The 22397-nt window shown below is 41.8% G+C and overlaps 1 protein-coding gene across 12 annotated transcripts in view; it reads right to left on the reverse strand.

Annotated features, from left to right (window-relative positions):
* The window catches only part of USP54 (ubiquitin specific peptidase 54), a 163254-nt gene that overhangs the window by 80736 nt on the left and 60121 nt on the right, over positions 1-22397 (reverse strand). For all 12 annotated transcript variants that reach the window (XR_014026678.1, XR_014026679.1, XR_014026680.1 and 9 more), the window contains 4 exons: positions 8468-8602; positions 4911-5024; positions 4713-4795; positions 338-443 (listed from right to left, as the gene is read on the reverse strand). Coding sequence is in view for 7 of the 12 variants with exons in the window: in XM_081329573.1 (XP_081185699.1) it covers positions 338-443; positions 4713-4795; positions 4911-5024; positions 8468-8602 (438 nt within the window). In the remaining 5 variants the exon portion in view is untranslated. The remainder of the gene's footprint in view (positions 1-337; positions 444-4712; positions 4796-4910; positions 5025-8467; positions 8603-22397) is intronic.

The following is a 22397-nucleotide window of genomic DNA, read 5'->3' on the forward strand; positions in this document are numbered from 1 at the left end:
TAGAACCAACTCTCACAACTGTCCCAACACCCACACGGTTACATGATCAGACACTTCAGCATAGGTCAGTCACTTAATGACCATGTGATTCACCTAACAACTGCAATGATTTGCTTAACAACTGTGGCAAAAATAGTTGTAAAATTGGGTATCTCACTTAACAGCGCCTTGCTTAGCAATGGAAATTCTCATTCCAATTTTGGTTCTAAGTCAAGGACTACCTATACTGACAAATCACATACTAAAAACCTCTCTACTCAACAGCAGCTTTCAGCACATACTCCCCCATCCCCAGTCAGGCTACTTCTTCTACTAAATACAAATTATATATACAAACCGGACAGTTTCTCATGTCTCCCATTGTGCTGGCATTTTGTAGCAGCTCTCCAAACATATCAGGTGTTGGTTTGTCTCGTCTTTCCAGCATGCAAATGGCCTGATTGCTTTAAATATTTTAAAAGTGTAAAACAAGAATAAAAACATATTTCTTTATAAACAATATTTAAACCTCTTGCTGCTTCTTGAGATCTGTCATGAAAGAACAGCTTTTCAGTTTACAGGTTCAGTAAATGTGCACCTGAATAAAATATATGCCTCAATCAATCAAGGTTCCTAATGGGGTGCAAACTGAACTTTAATTCTTGACACATTTGCTAGTCCAGGGGTCCCCAACCCTGGTCCGTGGATCGGCATAGGTCGGCAGCATGTCAGCAATTGGGCCATGAAAACAAATGAAGCTCCATCCAAGGGATGCAGGCAGCACACGAAACCATGGCCCCTCCGGTCTGTGGAAAAACCTCTCACCACGAAACCAGTCTCTGGTGCACAAAAGGTTGGGGGCCACTGTCTTAGTCACTCTGTTGGCTATTCAATTCTTAGCTGAAATTTGTGATGCTTTATCTACAATAAATGCACAGCCTTTGTTTTTTTCAAGTTGGGTAGTTAGTGTTAAGAAAGAATAATGAGTTTTATAAAATTAAGAAAAATGACAAGCTATTTTCTACGTAGAATTTATAATATTAAGAAAACAGTAACAGAAATAGGGAGGAAATGGCTTCCGGTTTGCCATTGCAGCCGCCGCAGCTGTTGGAAGGTGAGCTCCGTCTTCCGTGTTTGGTTTCACTCTGCTGGGGGACCCTGGAAAGGGTTGAAAGGGGCGACGAGCAAGGAGGGGATGCCCGCTTGATAATGGGAGGGTGGCAGCCCTTCTGCTTGATCTGGGGCAGCCCTCCAAACCGGCAGAGGAAAGCCGGCCATAGTAATATGGCCTGTCATTAGACTGCAGACAGCCCAAGTCAAACTTACCACCAAGCACTTCAAAAGCAATGCGGATGAAACTGGGTGAGATCCGATCTTCTCTTTACCCTAAGTACTTTCTTTTTTCCTGTAAAAGCTGCCTGAAGTATCTTTCCCCCTGTGAGGAGAGAGGGAAGGGAATTTCTATCCCACCCTCTAAGAATAGCGGCGACTGACTACCCAGGGGAATTAAAGCATTAAAATAACAACTTTAATCTAATTGGATTTATATGTTCCTGAAACCTGGGGACCAAAAATTTTTCTATTTTTTATTGGAGACTTTTGCTTTTATCTACAAAAAAGAAATAAAATTGGGAAAAGGATTATAAAAATTTTGGACTTAAAAAACCTTAAACAGCATCCGTGACATCTTGTGGCAAAGTTTGGTATTACAATGTGTTATTTCCTAAAAGAGATTTGGCTCGAAGCCCAGACTCTTTTAACCTTTGCACCACCTGTGAGAAACTCAGCTGTAAGAGAACAGCTGGGCGGCATAACTGGCCTACTTGAACTGTGAATGTAAACCTTTACTGAACTTCAGAGTTATATGTGGGGAACTGCCTTCCTATCTCTTTATTTGAGGAATGTTGGTTACTATATGAGATGATGAAATACGTTGGACTATAAAATATTGCTTGACAAACGACTTCTACTATAAAGACTATTTATAAACACGTGAAAGAGAGGGATGAAGACCAGGAAAAGGTCCTTTCCATGTTGAAAACAATACACGAAACCATTCTTTCAGCTTGTGATGAAATAAGACCTAACATAAAAGATCAAGAAGCCAGCTTACATACATAAACCCAAACTTTGACTACAACCAAAGAACAACGCAGAAGATAGTAGAAGTGGAACAAAAAAATATTAAGACAAGACGACTCAAGTGACCAACAAATACAGTTAATGGAAAATCCAGAAAAGGGAGTGACAACACTGAAAATGGAAAAGACTTTCTATATAAATCAAAAGAAATTTGAGAAAGAAGAAGAACAGATTGAATGGAAGATAAACATATCAGGGCAATCATGGGGAATTGGAATAATAGGGAGACAACTTAATGAATACAAATGGGCTAGTCCTTCCAAACAAATTTGTTTTTTAAGGACCTCCTTAGGGTTCAACCGGTTAGAGATTGCCGGTGGGTGATTCCCAGGGGGAGGGCGTTCTCTGTGAGTGCACCCGCCCTTTGGAACAAACTGCCGATGGAGCTTCGGACTGCCCCCGACCTTCGCTCTTTTCGCCGGGACTTAAAAACCTGGTTGTTTGAATTGTCTGGCCTGGACTGAGGGATTTTAAATTTTAAAGTATTTAATTAAATTATATTAAATTAATTTTAAAATTTTAATTTTATTGTTATTAGGAATTGTGGGCCTGTACTAATTTAATTCCATTTTATTCTTTTTTGTACTGTTTTAATTGCCCTGTGAACCGCCCTGAGTCCTTCGGGAATAGGGCGGTATATAAATTCAACTAATAAATAAATAAATAAATTAAACAGCCTTCTTTATTTCAAATAAAGAGCCTTGGTGGAGCAGTGGGCTAATGCCTCCTTAAGTAACACCAGCTGCCTGCAATTAGTGCAGGTTCGAGTCCCACCAGGCTCAAGGTTGACTCAGCCTTCCATCTTTCCGCGGTAGGTAAAATGAGGACCCAGATTGTTGGGGGCAATAAGCTGACTTTGTAAAAATGCCGCTTGGGGGGGGGGGCGAAAGCCCTAATAAGCAGGCATATACATAGAATGAAGGCTATTGCTAAGCACATTGATTTGTGCTTCTTAGATTGTAAGCCGCCCTGAGTCTTTGGAGAAGGGCGGGATATAAATGGGATTAAAAAAAAAATATAATAATGGAGATTGATTTGACAATCTAAAAGCACTGATATGCAAGTCTAGTTGGCAAAGGAAGAAAGCCAGAATAAGGCTGAAGAAAATTGGGGTTTTGATTTATTAGAGGGGATTTTATATTATTAATTAGAGGGTTAAAGGGAGAAGTTGAGATAAGGGGAATTCTGGTCATTAGATTTAAAATAATTGGAAATTAGTTGAAAATAAGGATTTTATCTGTTTAATATTTAAAAATTAGACCTAAAAGAAAAAAATAATAATTATTATGAATATGTTTGATTTATTGATTAACCCAGGTAATATATATAATGGTTTTGATTTATTAAAGGGGATATTGTATTATTATGTAGATGATTTTATATGGTGGGAAATAGATAACTTTTAGGAAATAGAACAAGATTATATTCAAATAGATAAAATGTGTATTTTGGATATTAGATTCTGTTATGAATTGAGATAAGGGAAATCTTGGTTACCTAAAGCCTGAAAATTATAAATATCAAAGGTTAAATTGGAATATTGATGGAAAAAAATGGAAAAAAATTAATAACAGGATATGGATTGTTTATAAAGATTGAATGTAAAAATAATTAAGATACATATAAGCTAAAAAATTATTGATAAATGTAATAATGTTGTTTATACTGAGTTGATATAATAAGAACTGAATAATCTTAAATACAAGACAGTAAATGTTAAGGGAAAAAGAGAGGAAATATTTGATGTTGTAACTTGAGATTTGTACTAAAGATTTTGTTATCGAACTATTGATTAACCCAGCCACCATGTTGCTTTTTAAATACTTAAATGTAGAATTGGAAAATTAATAAAATATTATAAAAAAAAGAAATAGGGAGGAAATTAATTACTAATTTGAACAGCATTTTCTTTGAAATTATGTATAAATTTCTTTAATTTTTTATAACTTCAAATCAGTGTTGACTTTCTTGAATATCTTTGAGAAAGTCCTTGGAAGATGGGGTGAAGACATGCTATCTACAGCAATGGTCCCCAACCTTTCTGACTTTGTAGTCCAGCAACATTGGCAGCGGGGGTGGTGGAGAGGGGATGGTTCTGCACAAGCAGTGGGCCTGCACGCTTGCGCACACAGCTCCATTTGTGCAACTGACATGCACATGTGTCCACCGCTGATACAAATGGAGCTGCATGCACTCATCTGCTACTTGCACGCCCCGGTTCTGAATGAGTTGTGGCCTGGTACTGGGCTACAGCCCAGGGATTGGGGATCCCTGATCTAGAGAAAAGTCAGATAAGAAAGGGCATAGCCCACAGCTGCATAATGGGTGGCAAAAGAAGCTCAGTAGGGATCCTCCCTAAATTCTCAGACTGTAAATGAGACTGCAGGACAGTTGTACTTTCAGACTTGCAAGATTTTGTTAATGTAGCCGTACAATAAAGGAGAATTAGCTCATCTGGCCATGTGTCCTGTCTGGTTTACCTAGAAAGGCTCACTATACATACCAAAATATCAATCTATCTCATTCAAGTAGAAAAATGGGGAACAATTAAACCAAATTATTTCTTTTTTTGCAAAAAGCCTGAGACTCACCAGAGTGAAGTAGTTGAGATATAATGCACCATCTGGATGAAGGGCAATGGGTCAGAAGTAGCACCACAACTGGTACAGACACACTAGATCAGATAAATAAATGGTTAGATATTAACAGAAGAAAATATTTTTGCTCATTTCCAAGTCTATTTCTTCATTTCAGGATTAATATAACTTAGAATTGTTGTTTTGCTGTACCTGTTCAAACAAGGTCATTGCAAATTTCTGATGTGAAATGCAATGTGGGGCAGTGCAGATATCTTCTTTAGATTCATCTGCAATGTGGAAATGAATCCTCATTAAGAGGTTCTCCTACATCCAGGAAAACAGGAAAATGAAATTAGAGTTAATAACAAAAATAGCTGAAATTTATTGTTTAGAGTTGTATGAAATTTGCTTCTAAACATTCTAAAATTCATTTAAGAAGTAGGAGTCACAGTTCTTGACACCAACTCATATAGTGGGTATATGACACTTATTAACTTTCTATGAAAGTAGAATCAAATACTCATTATTCATTATGCCAAACTTTAACATTTCATTAGGTTTGGTATAAATGTACTGTTTTAACTAAATAGTCAAATTATAGAGCAATAGCTGCAGACTTAAAGTTGCTTCACTGACCTGGGAATAATATACAATTAAGGGCCTTGAAATTAAACAAAATAATGGCTTTGTTTTGACATTTTAAGAGCACATTAATCATATTATTTGTTATAAGGAAATACAGTAGTAGAAAGTGCCTTCCTAGGAAATTATGAAAAGCATTTTTAAAAACCTATTTTGTAGCATTTGTTCCCTAATTTGGAAACTCGTCTGTTTAGAAATTGTGGCTTTTTCAGTTTTATCACACTTTAGAAATTAATTTTATATAGACAATACCAACTTTTTCTTTTAATATACATAGTCCTCTATCAATTGGGACTGGACTTTCCTTCACTAAACAATGTGGTCATAGAGTATGAAAACAATTTCTGCAGTCCCTCTTGCCACTGTTAATCAAATCCCACAACATCCCAAGACAACATCCCACTAGCTTCCCACAACCAGTTAGTCCTGCAACCAAGTTGCAAGTCCAAGTGGCTAGTAAGCAGGAAGTTGTGGCTGTCAAGTGGCAAGGGGCGCAAGAGGGTGCAAGAAAGCACTAGCAAGGCTCAGGGATGGTGCCCAGGAGTGTGAGGGAGTGCACAAGTAGGTGAGGGAGATGTGGCAAGACGCAGGGAGGGTATGCAGGGGAAAAAGGGGGTACATGAGTATGTGTGAGAGGCACAATGAGGCTCAGGGAAATGTGTGAGAATGTGAGGGAGATGCAGGAAGATTGGGAAGGGTGTACATTTGTGTATGGTGTTACGCGTGGGAGACATAGGTAAACTTGGAGGGGACAGCAGAAGTTACTTGTGACCTTTCCTGAAGCCTTCCCTATTGACTTTCAAGGGAAGCTGGCACAGATGGTTGCATATGGGGGTCATGTGATTGTGGGGTTGTAAGTCCAAGCCAGTTCTCAAGCAACCGGATAATGTGACTACATGAGTGCTGGACAGCCAGAACCCTGAGGACTGGTCATAACTACCAATCGTTCAGTGCTGTCATAACTTGAAAAGTCACTGAATGAATGGCCATAAGTCACGAACTACCTGTACTGCAAGTACAGACTCATATTACGAAGTGATAAAATAATCAGAATATGAGAAATAAGCAAATAAATCAGAATAGAGCTGGAAGGGATCTTGAAGGTCTTCTAGTCCAACTCCCTGCTCAAGCAGGACACCCTATAAAATTTGAGACAAGTGGCTGTCCAGTCTCTTCTTAAAAATCTCCAGTAATGAAGCACCCACAACTTCTGAAGCATGTTGTTCCACTAGTTAATTGTTCTCACTGTTAGGAAGTTTCTCCTTAATTCCAGATTGCTTCTCTCCTTGATTAGTTTCCATCCATAGCTTCTGGTCTTGCCTTCTGGTGCTTTGGAAAATAGGTTGACCCCCTTTTTTTGTGGCAGCTCCTCAAATACTGGAACACTGCTATCATGTCACTCCTACTTCTTCTTTTCTCTAGACTAGCCATACCCAATTTCTGCAACCATTCTTCATTGTTTTTAGTGGGCATGTATTTAATAATTTTTTAATTTTTGTAATTCTGTACTTTTATTCTTGCCCTGTTCACCGCCCTGAGTCCTTCGGGAGAAGGGCGGTATAGAAATATTATTAAATTAAATTAAAATTAAATTAAAATATATTTTAGTCTCCGGGTCTTTAATCATCCAAGTTGCTCTTCTCTGTATTTTTTCCAAAGTCTCAATATCTTTTTTGTAATGTGGTGACCAAAAGTAGACGCAGGTAGGGTCTTATTAAAGTTTTATAAAGCAGTACTAATACTTCATGTGATTTTGATTCTATGCCTCTGTTTACCCAGCCAAGGATTGTATTAGTTTTTTTGGCCACTGCCGCACACTGCTAGCTCATATTTAAGTGACTATCCACTAGGACTCCAAGGTCCCTCTCACAGTTACTTCTTTTGAGCCATGTTTCACCTAATCTGTACTTATACTTTGTATCTGCCTAACACAGTAAAACCTTGCTTTTCTCAACATTAAATTTCATTTGTTGGATAGAGCCCATTGTTCAAGTCTGTCAAGATTTTTTTGGATCCTGAGTTTGTCTTCTGGAGTAATGGGTATCCTTGCTGGTTTAGTGTCATCTGCAAATTTGATGAGTTTCCCTTCTATTCCCTCGTCTAAGTCATTGATGAAGATATTGAAGAGTAGTGGGCCTAAGATGGAATCTTGTGGTACCCCAGTGCTTACCTCCCTCCATGAAGATGTAGTACTATAAGAACTATTTGTTGAGTACAGTTTGTCAGCCACTTACAAATCCATTAGTTGGTGATGTTGTCTATCCCACATTTTTTCTAGCTTATCAAGAAGTAGGCTGTGGTCTACTTTGTCAAATGTCTTACTGAAATTTAAGTATATTATGTCCATAGCATTTCACTTGTCTACTAATTTAGTCCTTTTGTCAAAGAATGAAATAGGATTGGTTTGGTATGATCTGTTTTTAACAAACCCATGCTGGCTTCTAGTTATCATTTTATTTGTTTCTAGATGTTCGCAGATCTGCTTTTCTGATGATCTTTTCCAGTATCTTCCCAAGTATTAATGTTAGGTTAATTGGTCTGTAGTTTCATGAGTCTGTTTTTTTTCTTCCTTTTTTGAAGATGGGAACCACACCAGCTCTTTTTGAATCCTCAGGTAGTTCTCTGGTGCTCCAGGATTTTTGAAAGATATGGTACAATGGTTCTGACATAATACCTGTCAGCTCCTTCCGAACTCTGCAATGTAATCTGTCAGGTCCCGGAGATTTATATTTGTCAAGATCAGACAGGTGTTCTCTTACCATTTTTATTATTATTATTATTATTATTATTATTATTATTATTATTATTATTATTATTATTATTATTATTATTATTATTATTATTTTGCTGCTTGCTGCCTATCTCGCCATGGGGCTACTGTAGGTAGCTCACAACCAAATCCCCCCAAAGAAATAAAAAGATTAAACAAAATGAAAGTAAAGCAACCAAAGGAAAAAAAACGAAGAAAAAGAGAACAAGGAATAAAGTAAAAAAAACATGCTTGGTTTTTGGTGGGAGGAGCTTCACTATTTATTGCTTCTTTAAACAGTACAGATTTTACTAACTTAGCAAAATGAGAAATTCTTTTTCAGGATTCATCAACATTCCACCACTTTCATACTCACAAAGCATTCTGCAGCATCATCCATAATGCCTAGCTGAAAACGCTGCTCATCTTGAAACGTTTTTGCAAGAGCACTACGAAGAGCATCAGAAGGTAACACTTTGTCATTGCTGCACTGGAACTGGTTAAAGATACCCTAGATGGATAAAAACACAGAAATTTTAAAGTGCTCAATTATTTTTACCATACTGATAAAGAACCAAAAATAAGTATGCTTGCCAAATTGTTAACACAGACTACTCTTGCCATTCTGGGAGGATGGAGAATAGGTATTGATTGCCTATGTAAGATCCCTTGAGATACTTACACTAATACTTAGCTGTTTTATTAAGGCTAAATATATACAATTCTTTTAATTCCTTCACAGGATACTGTTTCTAATCCTATAAAAATGCCATTGCCCTTCTTTATTCTAGTTTTTCTAGTCCTTTAATTATGTTATGCAGAACAGGCCAACAAGAACTAGACTTCTCATAATTTGGGAACTATACTGCAAGTGCTTCAATTTGCATTTGTTGTTTTTTTTTTGCAGTCAGACCACACTTGCTAATATGTATAATTCATTCTACTTTTTTAACCAGTCAGTAGTCCTTGAAATGCATTTCTGTCTTTTAGGGTGTTACACATTGCACCCAATTTACTATTATTTGCAAATTTAAATATTTTTTAAAAAATAAAAATAAAAACTAAGACAAACTAATATAAAGATGGAAAGTGTCAATGCTGCAAACATTGACATGTTTTTGCATTGACAATGTAAGAGACAGCCTTTTGTTTAAACTGCTTCACTTTGAATCTTGAAGGGAGGGAATTTTTCTAATGTCTATTTTGAGAAGAAAAGAAACCCACATACAGAATGGGAGGAGAGACTATGTGAAACTAATTGGATAATGTGATTTATGATGTGTAGATAAGGGTGGGGATTGTGTGTGCGTTACAATGGGTTTGGGGGGAGGAGATTTCAGATTCTGGCATCCCTCCATGAGTGCCGATGTTTCGTTTCATTACTAAGACTTTTTAGATAAATAATATGCCTGCAATTTGTTTGATTTGTCTTATTCATCGGAACCATGACATCATGCCAGAATCTCCTTTCTTTCAAAGGCGGGTCCTGAACCCCCGCCGCTGTCTCTGGTAGGAGAGATAAGCTGGCAAAGATTCAGGGAAGAATCCTCAAGATGGAAAGAGAAGGCCTGATTGCTGGCAAAACTTCTGAAAAGGAAATAATAAATAGTTTTCTGTGGGAAGATGAATTTGAGCCTATTTCCAAACTTCAGCAGATAACTGGGCTTATCTCGTCGTCAAGCTGGAACCACTCCAATAGAGAATACGTGCAGCAAGAGGCCCCAGAAGCAGAATGGGGAGGAGGTGTCAGCCCTTCAGCCACTGAGAGTGGAAAATCCTGTCTGCAGATCAGATTGCCTGCCAGACCCAGGAGTCCCCTGCCAAGCCCTCCAGACCCATAGAGACAGAGGACCCCAGCCTGGGGCCTCTGCAGCAATGGGAGGTTGGGAAGCCCCCACAAGTGAAAGGCCAACAACCTCTGAGCTTGCTCCAGATAATAGAAGCCTTGCAACAGCTGGGGGTGGTGCAGAAGCTGGAGATCAGGAGCTGGTGGGAGGATAACAGCAAGGGTGGCAGCAGCACGACCCAAACGTGCAACCTCTGAACGTACAGCAGGACCAGTTGGGCCAGCAGCAGTGGGGGCCCTGGCAGCCATTAAATCAGCCACCAGAGTGGGGCCAGCAGCAACTGGAGACATAACAGCAGCAGAGGGGGCTCAGCAACCATTTAACCAACAACCAGGGTGGGGCCAGCAGCAATGGGGGCCCAGCAACCATTTAACCAACAATCAGGGTGGGGCCAGCAGCAATGGGGACCCCAGAAACCAATGATGAACCCCCCCTTCAGAGTAACCTTCGATGGGGACCCAGAGAAACTGATTTTCTTCCTCAACCACGTATGCTCTCATTTGAATAGCTGGGCTCATCTCTACCCAGACCCAGGTGCTATGGTCGATGTGACTGTGTCCAGCCTAGAGGGAGAAGCATCCAAATGGTTGAACAATTTATATAACGAGCAAGCCCCTGACTTTGAGGACCCCATCCTTTTCCTCCTAGGGCTGAGGGAAAGTTTTGAGGACCCATCCGTCGCCCTCAGAGCGGAAGAGCAAATCCATAAGATAAAGCAAGCTTCCCTGCCGCCTTGAAGGAGGAGGTGGTGAGGCCCCTCCTCAAGAAACCTGCCTTGGATCCAGCTATTTTAAATAACTTTCGTCCTGTCTCCAACCTTTGCTTCCTTGCGAAGGTTGTTGAGAGAGTGGTGGCTCGGCAGCTCCCTTTGGTCCTGGAGGAAACTGAGTATCTGGACCCGTACCAATCGGGTTTCAGGCCTGGGTACAGCACAGAGACGGCATTGGTCGCGCTGGTGGATGATCTCTGGCAGGCCCGAGATAGGAGTTATTCCTCTGTCCTGGTCCTATTAGATCTCTCAGCGTCTTTTGATACCATCAACCATGGTATCTTGCTGCGACATCTTGAGGGGTTGGGAGTGGGAGGCACCGTTTTACAGTGGTTTTCCTCCTACCTCTTGGGCCGTTGGCAGACGGTGTTGGCAGGAGGGCAGAGGTCAACCCCGAGGCCCCTTAGTTGTGGGGTGCCTTAGGGGTTGGTCCTCTTGCTCCTCCTGTTCAACATCTACATGAAGCCACTGGGTGAGATCATCCATGGTTTCAGGGTGAAGTATCATCAATATGCTGATGATACCCAGCTTTCATCTCCACCCTGAACCAAACCAGCGATGCCCTCGACGTGATGTCCCGTTGCCTGGAAGCAGTACGGATCTGGATGGGGAAGAACAGGCTCCAGCTCAACCCGGCCAAGACTGAGTGGCTTTACGTACCGGCATCTCGTTTAGTCCAAGAGGTTCCATCTTTGGTTACGGGAGGAGAGGTGTTACCTACCGTTGATAGGGCGTGCAACGTAGGCGTCCTCCTGGATACACAACTCAGTTTTGAAGATCATATAGGAGTTGTGGCCAGGGGGGCATTTGCCCAGGTTCACCTGGTGCGCCAGTTGCACCCCTATCTGGACCGAGATGCCCTACGTACGGTCACTCACACCTCCCGTATAGATTACTGCAGTGCTCTCTACATAGGACTGCCCTTGAAGACCACCCGGAAGCTTCAGCTGGTGCAGAATGCGGCCACGCATCCGGATACTCCCATATTACACCCCTCCTGCATGAGCTGCATTGGTTACCAGTTGCCCTCCAGGTGAGATTTAAGGTGTTGGTACTTATCTTTAAATCCCTACATGGCCTAGGCCCGGGATATCTGCAGGACCATCTACTGCTGGGAATGACTTCCCATTGCCCAGTGCGCTCACACAGGGAGGGCCTCCTCAGGGTGCCGTCAGCAACCCGCAGGGGGAGGGCCTTCTCTGTAGGAGCGCCAGCCCTGTGGAGCCAACTTCCCCTTGAGCTCCGGATAGCCCTGGATCTCCAGTCCTTTCGCCGCGGCCTTAAAACATTCCTTTTCCATCAGGCTGACCTGGACTGACAGGGATTTTTAAAATGTTTTTAACTTATTATTGGGGCTGCTAGTTTAATTCTTTTTAACTTTTGTATTATTGTATTTTTATTGTTGTAAGCCGCCCTGAGTCCTTCAGGAGATAGGGCGGCATATAAGTCCCAAAAATAAATAAATAAATAAAAGCTGGCCGGCCTGCCTTGGAGTACATGCGGGAGTTTTGAAAGCTGGCCAGTCGGATAGAGAGATGGCCTGAACAATCCATAATTCATCTTTTTAGAGAAGGATTAGATGACTACCTTTCTCTGGCATGCCTGACCAACTGCATGAATGGTACCAGGCAGCGGTGAAATTAGATGTTCAGCTTGCCCGCTATAAGAAGCCTCTCCTACGTGAACCCAAGCCAAGGTCAGAACAACCTGAATGGCACTCACCCCCACGAAGATCTCCAACTACTGTGAGGGCTGAAAGACCCAAGCCACCTGTAGACCTGGCAATTAAGTGTTTCCGATGCGGACAGCAGGGACATCGAGCAGAGAAATGCCCAGTCCCTTTTCCCCAACAGCAGAACAGACCAGGACCAGCAGCGAGAAAGAAACCTGCAGAGAGGCTAAAGGGAGAGAAATCCAACCGGATGACACAGGAACCTGTTGTCCAGGTCACATGCCCCACACAGGAGGACGGCGGAACTCAGACTGGATTCACCCCATTCTAGACTCTTTCGACAGCGACGACGAAGGGGAGAATGACCCGATGGTGAGTCGACACATCCTACCCTTTTTATTGCCTGCTAAACTGATAATCCCTAAATCAGGGGCACAAGTAGACCTGAAAGTGCTAGTCGATACCGGCTGCTGCCGATGCATCATTAGCCTGTCATGTGCCTTGAGACTGGGCATACGGGCCAAGCCTCTCTCCAAACCTGTGAGGTTTAAGCAAGCCCATGGCTCCCTAATGGGAGGGACTTTAGTCACGCAATTAACAGAGCCCTTACGCCTGGAAATAGGTGAGCACTGGGAGTTTATTCGCTTCCTGGTAGCTCCAAAGATGTCTGAGACTGTGATCCTAGGACTAGCCTGGCTAGACAAATGGAAGCCATTTATTTGGTGGGAAAAAGTAATGAGAACTGTGAGATTACCCATAGGGCCTGATCCCCCCACTGATTCAACAGATGTTACAGGAGATTTTAGCCCACCCAAGAAGCAAGCGCAAATGGCTGCCTTACAGCCACCTGGCGAGCTGTTCATGCCCAGCGAGTACCAGGATCTAACGGAGGCATTTAGTGAGAAAGAATGCAATACCTTGCCTCCTCACCGTCTAATGATTGTTCCATCGAACTGTTACCAGGGGCCAAACTCCCCCGACCAAGAATGTACACCATGTCCCCCCTTGAAATGGAGGAGATGCAGCGTTATGTGGATACAACCTAGCGAGGGGATTCATCGAATGGGCCAAGTCTACTGTGGGAGCCCCTGTGTTGTTCAAAGAGAAAAAAGATGGGTCTCTTTGTCTCTGCGTTGACTATAAAGGCCTGAACGCGGTGAGTGTGGAAAATAAATACCCCCTCCCCCTCCTGAAAGACTTACTAACCCACCTGGTGAAGGGGAGTGTCTTCACCAAGTTATACCTGAGAGAAGCATATTACTGGGTAAGAATAAAGGAGGGGGATGAGTGGAAAATGGCCTTCAACTGCCCCTTGGAAAGTTACCAATTCAAAGTCATGCCATTTGGACTGCAGGGGGCCCCAATCATACATATACAGTTGATTAATGAAGTCCTACAAGAACATTTATACAAAGGGGTTCTGGTGTATCTTGATGACATTCTGATATACAATACAAATATGACTGATCACATAAGACTGGTCAGAGAAGTGTTAAAGAAACTATTGAATGCCAAAGTTTATGTCAAATTGTCGAAATGTGAATTTCACCAAACCCGATTAGATTATCTTGGCTATAGAATTTCCGACAAGGGCATCGAAATGGACCCAGCCAAAGTGAAAACTATAATTGAATGGCAGCCCCCAAAGACTCGCAAACAGCTCCAAAGCTTCCTAGGGTTTGCCAATTTCTACCGTCAATTCATTCCCTCTTTTGCCGAGATTGCTCTACCCCTTACAGAACTACTCAAAATGGGCAAGGGAGGGAGAAAACTGCGACCTGGCCAGCCACTAGCATGGACTATGAGTTGTCAGAAAGCTTTTGAGAATTTTAAAAAGACTATTTGCGGCTGAACCAGTTCTAAAGCACCCCTGCCCCAGGGAGCCCTTTGTAATTCAAGCAGATGCCAGCGATGTGGCAGTCGGAGCTGTGTTACTACAAAAGAATAAAAGTGGAGTCCTACAACCTTGTGCCTACACCTCTAAGAAATTCACGGAAGGTGAAAGGAGATGGACAGTCTGGGAGAAGGAGGCCTTCGCAATTAGGTGGGGGCTATTAAACTGGCGACACTATTTAGAAGGGAGCAAGGTGCCTTTTGAAGTATGGACAGATCACAAAAATTTAGAGGCACTAAAAACTCCCTACAAATTGTCCCCAAAGCAAGTGCGATGGGCACAGTACTTTAACCGTTTTAACTTTACTTTAAAGTACATACCAGGAAGAAAAAATTTCCTAGCTGATGCGCTATCCCGACTGCCACAGTACAAAAGTGAATGCAAAGAGGTCTACGAGGCAATTATCCCCAGTTCACAACCTGCTGCACAACTCACACCTCACAGAACCCCTAATCCTGATGACCCGGGAGTGAAGAAGATAAAAAGAGAGCTCCTTACCGATCAATGATTCAAAGATAATCAAACCTCCCTAACATGCAGGGATGATTTGGCATACATGGTGGGAAAATTGTATCTACCTGAAACCCTTCATCTCAATGCTCTCAGACACAGCCGTGATGTAAAACAGGCTGGACACTTCAGATATTTAAAAACTCTACATCTCAGTCGCCGGTAATTTTGGTGCCCGGGACTAAAATGAGACGTAGAAAACTATGTCAAGAGCTGTACTGTATGTGCCACCATGAAAAGAATCCCAGGGAAGACCCCTGGGTTATTGCAACCGGTGGTCGAACCTTCTCAACCATGGGAAGAAATAGCTATGGACTTTATAGTAGACCTACCCGACAGTAGAGGAAATACTGTCATTGGGACTGTGATAGACCTATTTTCAAAACAGGCTCACTTTATCGCCTGCAAAGGACTTCCATCGGCTCAACGCCTGACTAAGTTGTTCCTAAAACATATCTATCGACTACATGGAGCCCCTAAGCGAATAATTTCGGACAGAGAGGTGCAATTCACAGCGAAATTTTGGAGAAACTTTCTTAAATTAATTGGATCATCTCAAGGCCTATCAACTGCTTTTCACCCGGCTGCTAAAGGAGCCACAGAATCCGCCAACAAAATGCTGGAACAATACCTTAGATGCTACGTTTCTTACCAACAAACAAACTGGACCGACCTCCTCCCTTTCGCAGAGGTGGCTTACAATAATTCAGTACATAGCAGCACTGGCTACGCTCCTTTCCATGTAGCCACAGGGAAAGAATTCAATCCCATACCTGAATACCCTCAGTTACCCTCCGCTTCCCAGACTTTTGATCATTGGGTGAGGGGTTGGGAAGAAGTTTGGAAAAATACAAAGGTGGCCTTAAAAAAGACTTTTGAGACCTACAAAAAGCAAGCTGACGAAAAGAGAGCTCCCCAAAGAACATTCCAAGTTGGGGAAAAGGTCTATTTGTCGACCAAATACTTACGCCTTAAACTACCCAATAAGAATTTGGGACCGAAATGCTTGGGGCCTTTCCCCATTGTGAAAATCATCAACCCGGTCACAGTAAAATTGAAACTCCCCAGACCTTTGAGACAAATTCACCATTGCAGCTTACTGAAAACTTTTCGAGCCTCCAGTTTAAGACCTCCCCCTAAGAAAGCTCCTCGACCCCTCATAGTAGCGGCTCAGACCCATTATGAAGTGAAACCTATCCTTGACTCTAGAATCTTTAAGGGAAAATTGCAGTACTTAGTATAATGGAAGGGATACCCATTGTCTGAAGCCATTTGGGTGAAATCTAGTGATGTGAAAGCTGACAGACTTATCAAAAAGTTTTATGAGAAACACCCCAACAAACCAAAAGTCAGCTCCTAACTTGTATTTTGTTTACATTATGGGATCTGTTCTTTTTGTAAGGGGGGGCGGATGTCAATGCTGCAAACATTGACATGCTTTTGCACTGACAATGTAAGAGACAGCCTTTTGTTTAAACTGCTTCACTTTGAATCTTGAAGGGAAGGGAGGGAATTTTTCTAATGTCTATTTTGAGAAGATAAGAAACCCATGTACAGAATGGGAAGAGAGACCTCATATGTGAAACTAATTGGATAGTGTGATTTATGACGTGTAGATAAGGGCGGGGATTGTGTATGTGTTACAATGGGTTTTGGGGGAGGAGATTTCAGATTCTGGCATCTCTCCATGAGTGCCGATGTTTTGTTTCACTAATAAGACTTTTTAGATAAATAATATGCCTGCAATTTGTTTGATTTGTCTTATTCATTAGAACCATGACAGAAAGACTGGTAAACTTGATGTGATGACTAAATTGACTTCTTTGACCATATGGATTTGGGAGAAATTACTACATTGGTGAAATGAATAAGTACTTAAATGGGCACAAATATAATTAACAGGGAATTGACTAAACCCCATGAAATAAAGAAAGGAACAAGACAAAGATGCCTGCTTTCACCACTGTTATCCATTGTGGCCCTTGAAGTTTTGAACATGGACATAGGACATAATGGGAAAACAACTGATGTGAAGTTGAAAAAGGGAGTACATAAATTAAGGACATTTGCTGATAAACTGGTTTAATTTTGGAAAATCCTATGGAAGAAATGTTGTTGTTGTTGTTAGTTGCGAAGTCGTGTCCGACCCATCGCGACCCTATGGACAATGTTCCTCCAGGCCTTCCTGTCCTCTACCATCTTCTGGAGTCCATTTAAGCTACACGCCTACTGCTTCAGTGGCTCCATCCAGCCACCTCATTCTCTGTCGTCCCCTTCTTCTATTGCCCTCAATCTTTCCCAGCATTAGGCTCTTCTCCAGTGAGTCCTTCCTTCTCATTAGGTGGCCAAAGTATTTGAGTTTTAGCTTCAGGATCTGGCCTTCTAAAGAGCAGTCAGGGTTGATCTCCTCTAGGACTGACCGGTTTGATCGCCTTGCAGTCCAAGGGACTCGCAGGAGTCTTCTCCAGCACCAGAGTTCAAAGGCTTCAATTCTTTGGCGCTCAGCCTTTCTTATGGTCCAACTTTCACAGCCGTACATTGCAACTGGGAAGACCATAGCCTTGACTATACGCACTTTTGTTGACAGGGTGATGTCTCTGCTTTTTAGTGTGCTGTCTAGATTTGCCATGGCTTTCCTCCCCAGGAGCAAGCGTCTTTTAATTTCTTGGCTACAGTCCCCATCTGCAGTGATCTTGGAGCCCAGGAAAATAAAATCTGTCACTACCTCCATTTCTTCCCCATCTATTTGCCAGGAATTGAGAGGGCCAGATGCCATGATCTTGGTTTTCTTAATGTTTAGTTTCAACCCAACTTTTGCACTCTCCTTCTTCACTCGCAACAAGAGGCTCTTTAGTTCCTCTTCACTTTCTGCCATTAGAGTGGTATCATCTGCATATCTTAGGTTGTTGATGTTTCTTCCGGCAATCTTAATTCCAACTTTTGATTCATCTAGCCCTGCCTTTCTCATGATGTGCTCTGCATATAAGTTAAATAGGCAAGGCGACAGTATACAGCCTTGCCGGACTCCTTTCCCAATTTTGAACCAATCGGTGGTTCCGTGTCCAGTTCTCACTGTTGCTTCTTGGCCCGCATATAGGTTTCTCAAGAGACAAATAAGATGGTCTAGTATGCCCATCTCTTTAAGGACTTGCCAGAGTTTGTTATGATCCACACAATCAAAGGCTTTAGCATAGTCAATGAAGCAGAAGTAGATGTTTTTCTGGAACTCTCTAGCTTTCTCCATGATCCAGCGTATGTTAGCAATTTGATCTCTAGTTCCTCTGCCTCTTCAAAATCCTGCCTGTACTTCTGGTAGTTCTCAATCTACATACTGCTGGAGTCTAGCTTGCAGAATTTTAAGCATAACTTTACTAGCATGAGAAATGAGTGCAATGGTGCGATAGTTTGAACATTCTTTGGCACTGCCTTTCTTTGGAATTGGAATGTAAACTGATCTTTTCCAATCCTGTGGCCACTGTTGAGTTTTCCAAATTTGCTGGCAAATTGAGTGTAGCACTTTTACTGCATCATCTTTTAAGATTTTGAATAGCTCAGCTGGAATAGTGTCACCTCCACTAGCTTTGTTGTTGCTCAGCTTTTCTAAGGCCCACTTCACTTCACATTCTAGGATGTCTGGCTCGAGGTCAGTGACCAACTCATTGTGATTATCAGGGACATTAAGCTCATTCTTGTATAGTTCTTCTGTGTAATTTTGCCACCTCTTCTTAATCTCTTCTGCCTCTGTTAGGTCCCTGCCATTTTGGTCCTTTATCATGCCCATTTTTGCATGAAACGTTCCCTTCATCTCTCCAATTTTCTTGAAAAGATCTCTGGTCCTCCCTATTCTATTGTTTTCTTCTATTTCTTTGCATTGTTCATTTAAGAAGGCATTCTTATCTCTTCTAGCTATTCTTTGGAATTCTGCATTTAATTGGGCATATCTTTCTTTTTCTCCCTTGCCTTTTCCTTCCCTCCTTTCCTCAGCTATTTGCAAAGCTTCCTCAGACAGCCATTTTGCTTTCTTGCATTTCTTTTTCTTTGGGATGGTTTTGGTTGCTACCTGTTGTACAATGTCGCGAACCTCTGTCCATAGTTCTTCAGGCACTCTGTCTATCAGATCTAATTCCTTAAATCTATTTGTCACCTCTACTGTATATTCAACAGGGATATGATTTAATTCATACCTGACTGGCCTAGTGCTTTTCCCTACTTTCTTTAATTTAAGCCTAAACTTTGCAACAAGAAGCTCATGGTCTGAGCCACAGTCAGCTCCTGGTCTTGTTTTTACTGACTGTATAGAGCTTCTCCATCTTTGGCTGCAGAGCATATAGTCAATCTGATTTCTGTGTTGACCGTCTGGTGATGTCCATGTGTAAAGCCGTCTCTTGGGTTGTTGGAAAAGAGTGTTTGCTATCACCATCGTATTCTCTTGACAAAATTCTATCAGCCTGTGCCCTGCTTCATTTTGTACTCCAAGGCCAAACTTGCCTGTCATTCCAGTTATCTTTTGGCTTCCTACTTTAGCATTCCAATCTCCCATGATGATAAGGACATCATTTTTGGGTGTTAGTTCTATAAGGTGCTGTAGGGCTTCATAGAACCGGTCAATTTCATCCTCTTCAGCACCGGTGGTTGGGGCATAGACTTGGACTACTGTGATATTGAATGGTTTGCCTTGGATTCGAACTGAGATCATTCTGTCATTTTGAGGATTGTATCCCAGTATTGCTTTTCCTACTTTTTTATTGACTATGAAGGCTACTCCATTTCTTCTGAGGGAATGGAAGAAATAGGAATAAATAAATTTGGTGTGCTGGCTGGATTAAAATAAGGAGAAAATGAAGAAGTTAAAAAAATGAGGATGGAAGTTCAAAAAGAATTAACTGAGAATAAAGTAAAATATCTAGGTGTTTCATGACTAATACAAACTGTGACATTTCAAAATAATTATGTTAAATTATGTTAAAATACCCCTTCATGGATTACTGCCTTGTCGTGGCGAAGGGGCTTGCGTAATTCAATGAAGCTATGAGCTATGCCGTGCAGGGCCACCCAAGACGGACAGGTCATAGCTGAGAGTTCTGACAAAACGTGATCCACTGGAGAAGGAAATGGCAACCCACTCCAGTATCTTTGCCATGAAAACCCTATGGACAGTACCAAAAGGCAAAACGATATGACGCTGGAAGATGAGCCCCTCAGGTCGGAAGGCGTCCAATATGCTACTGGGGAAGAGCAGAGGGCTAGTACTAGTAGCGCCAGAAAGAATGAAGCGACTGGGCCAAAGCCGAAAGGACGCTCAGCTGTGGATGTGTCTGGTGGTGAAAGGAAAGTCCGATGCTGTAAAGATTTTTTCTCCATAGGAACCTGGAATGTAAGATCCATGAATCAAGGAAAGCTGGACGTGGTCAAACAAGAGATGACAAGACTGAACATCGACATCTTAGGTATCAGCGAACTAAAATGGACAGGAATGGGTGAATTTAATTCAGATGACCATCAGGTATACTACTGCGGGCAAGAATCCCTCAGAAGAAATGGAGTAGCCTTCATAGTCAATAAAAGAGTAGGAAAAGCAATACTGGGATACAATCCTCAAAATGACAGAATGATCTCAGTTCGAATCCAAGGCAAACCATTCAATATCACAGTAGTCCAAGTCTATGCCCCAACCACCAGTGCTGAAGAGGATGAAATTGACCAGTTCTATGAAGCCCTACAGCACCTTATAGAACTAACACCAAAAAATGATGTCCTTATCATCATGGGGGATTGGAATGCTAAAGTAGGAAGCCAAAAGATAACTGGAATAACAGGCAAGTTTGGCCTTGGAGTACAAAATGAAGCAGGGCACAGGCTGATAGAATTTTGTCAAGAGAATACGATGGTCATAGCAAACACTCTTTTCCAACAACCCAAGAGATGGCTCTACACATGGACATCACCAGACGGTCAACACAGAAATCAGATTGACTATATGCTCTGCAGCCAAAGATGGAGAAGCTCTATACAGTCAGTAAAAACAAGACCAGGAGCTGACTGTGGCTCAGATCATGAGCTTCTCCTTGCAAAGTTTAAGCTTAAACTGAAGAAAGTAGGGAAAAGCACTAGGCCAGTCAGGTATGAATTAAATCATATCCCTGTTGAATATACAGTAGAGGTGACAAATAGATTTAAGGAATTAGATCTGATAGACAGAGTGCCTGAAGAACTATGGACAGAGGTTCGCGACATTGTACAACAGGTAGCAACCAAAACCATCCCAAAGAAAAAGAAATGCAAGAAAGCAAAATGGCTGTCTGAGGAAGCTTTGCAAATAGCTGAGGAAAGGAGGGAAGCAAAAGGCAAGGGAGAAAAACATAGATATGCCCAATTGAATGCAGAATTCCAGAGAATAGCTAGAAGAGATAAGAATGCCTTCTTAAATGAACAGTGCAAAGAAATAGAAGAAAACAATAGAATAGGGAGGACCAGAGATCTTTTCAAGAAAATTGGAGAGATGAAGGGAACGTTTAATGCAAAAATGGGCATGATAAAGGACCAAAATGGCAGGGACCTAACAGAGGCAGAAGAGATTAAGAAGAGGTGGCAAAATTACACAGAAGAACTATACAAGAATGAGCTTAACGTCCCAGATAATCACAATGAGTTGGTCACTGACCTCGAGCCAGACATCCTAGAATGTGAAGTGAAGTGGGCCTTAGAAAAGCTGAGCAACAACAAAGCTAGTGGAGGTGACAGTATTCCAGCTGAGCTATTCAAAATCTTAAAAGACAGTGCAGTAAAAGTGCTACACTCAATTTGCCAGCAAATTTGGAAAACTCAACAGTGGCCACAGGATTGGAAAAGATCAGTTTACATTCCAATTCCAAAGAAAGGCAGTGCCAAAGAATGTTCAAACTATCGCACCATTGCACTCATTTCTCATGCTAGTAAAGTCATGCTTAAAATCCTACAAGCTAGACTTCAGCAGTATGTGGATCGAGAACTACCAGAAGTACAGGCAGGATTTCGAAGAGGCAGAGGAACTAGAGATCAAATTGCCAACATACGCTGGATCATGGAGAAAGCTAGGGAGTTCCAGAAAAACATCTACTTCTGCTTCATTGACTATGCTAAAGCCTTTGATTGTGTGGATCATAACAAACTGTGGCAAGTTCTTAAAGAGATGGGAGTACCAGACCATCTTATTTGTCTCTTGAGAAACCTATATGCGGGTCAAGAAGCAACAGTGAGAACTGGACACGGAACCACTGATTGGTTCAAAATTGGGAAAGGAGTCCGGCAAGGCTGTATACTGTCACCCTGCCTATTTAACTTATATGCAGAGCACATCATGAGAAAGGCAGGGCTAGATGAATCAAAAGTTGGAATTAAGATTGCCGGAAGAAATATCAACAACCTAAGATACGCAGATGATACCACTCTAATGGCAGAAAGTGAAGAAGAACTAAAGAGCCTCTTGTTGCGGGTGAAGAAGGAGAGTGCAAAACTTGGGTTGAAACTTAACATTAAGAAAACCAAGATCATGGCATCTGGCCCTCTCAATTCCTGGCAAATAGATGGGGAAGAAATGGAGGTAGTGACAGATTTTATTTTCCTGGGCTCCAAGAT

Source organism: Vipera berus (assembly GCF_964194415.1).
Source record: "Vipera berus genome assembly, chromosome: 5".
In the NCBI taxonomy this organism is placed as follows: Eukaryota; Metazoa; Chordata; class Lepidosauria; order Squamata; family Viperidae; genus Vipera; species Vipera berus.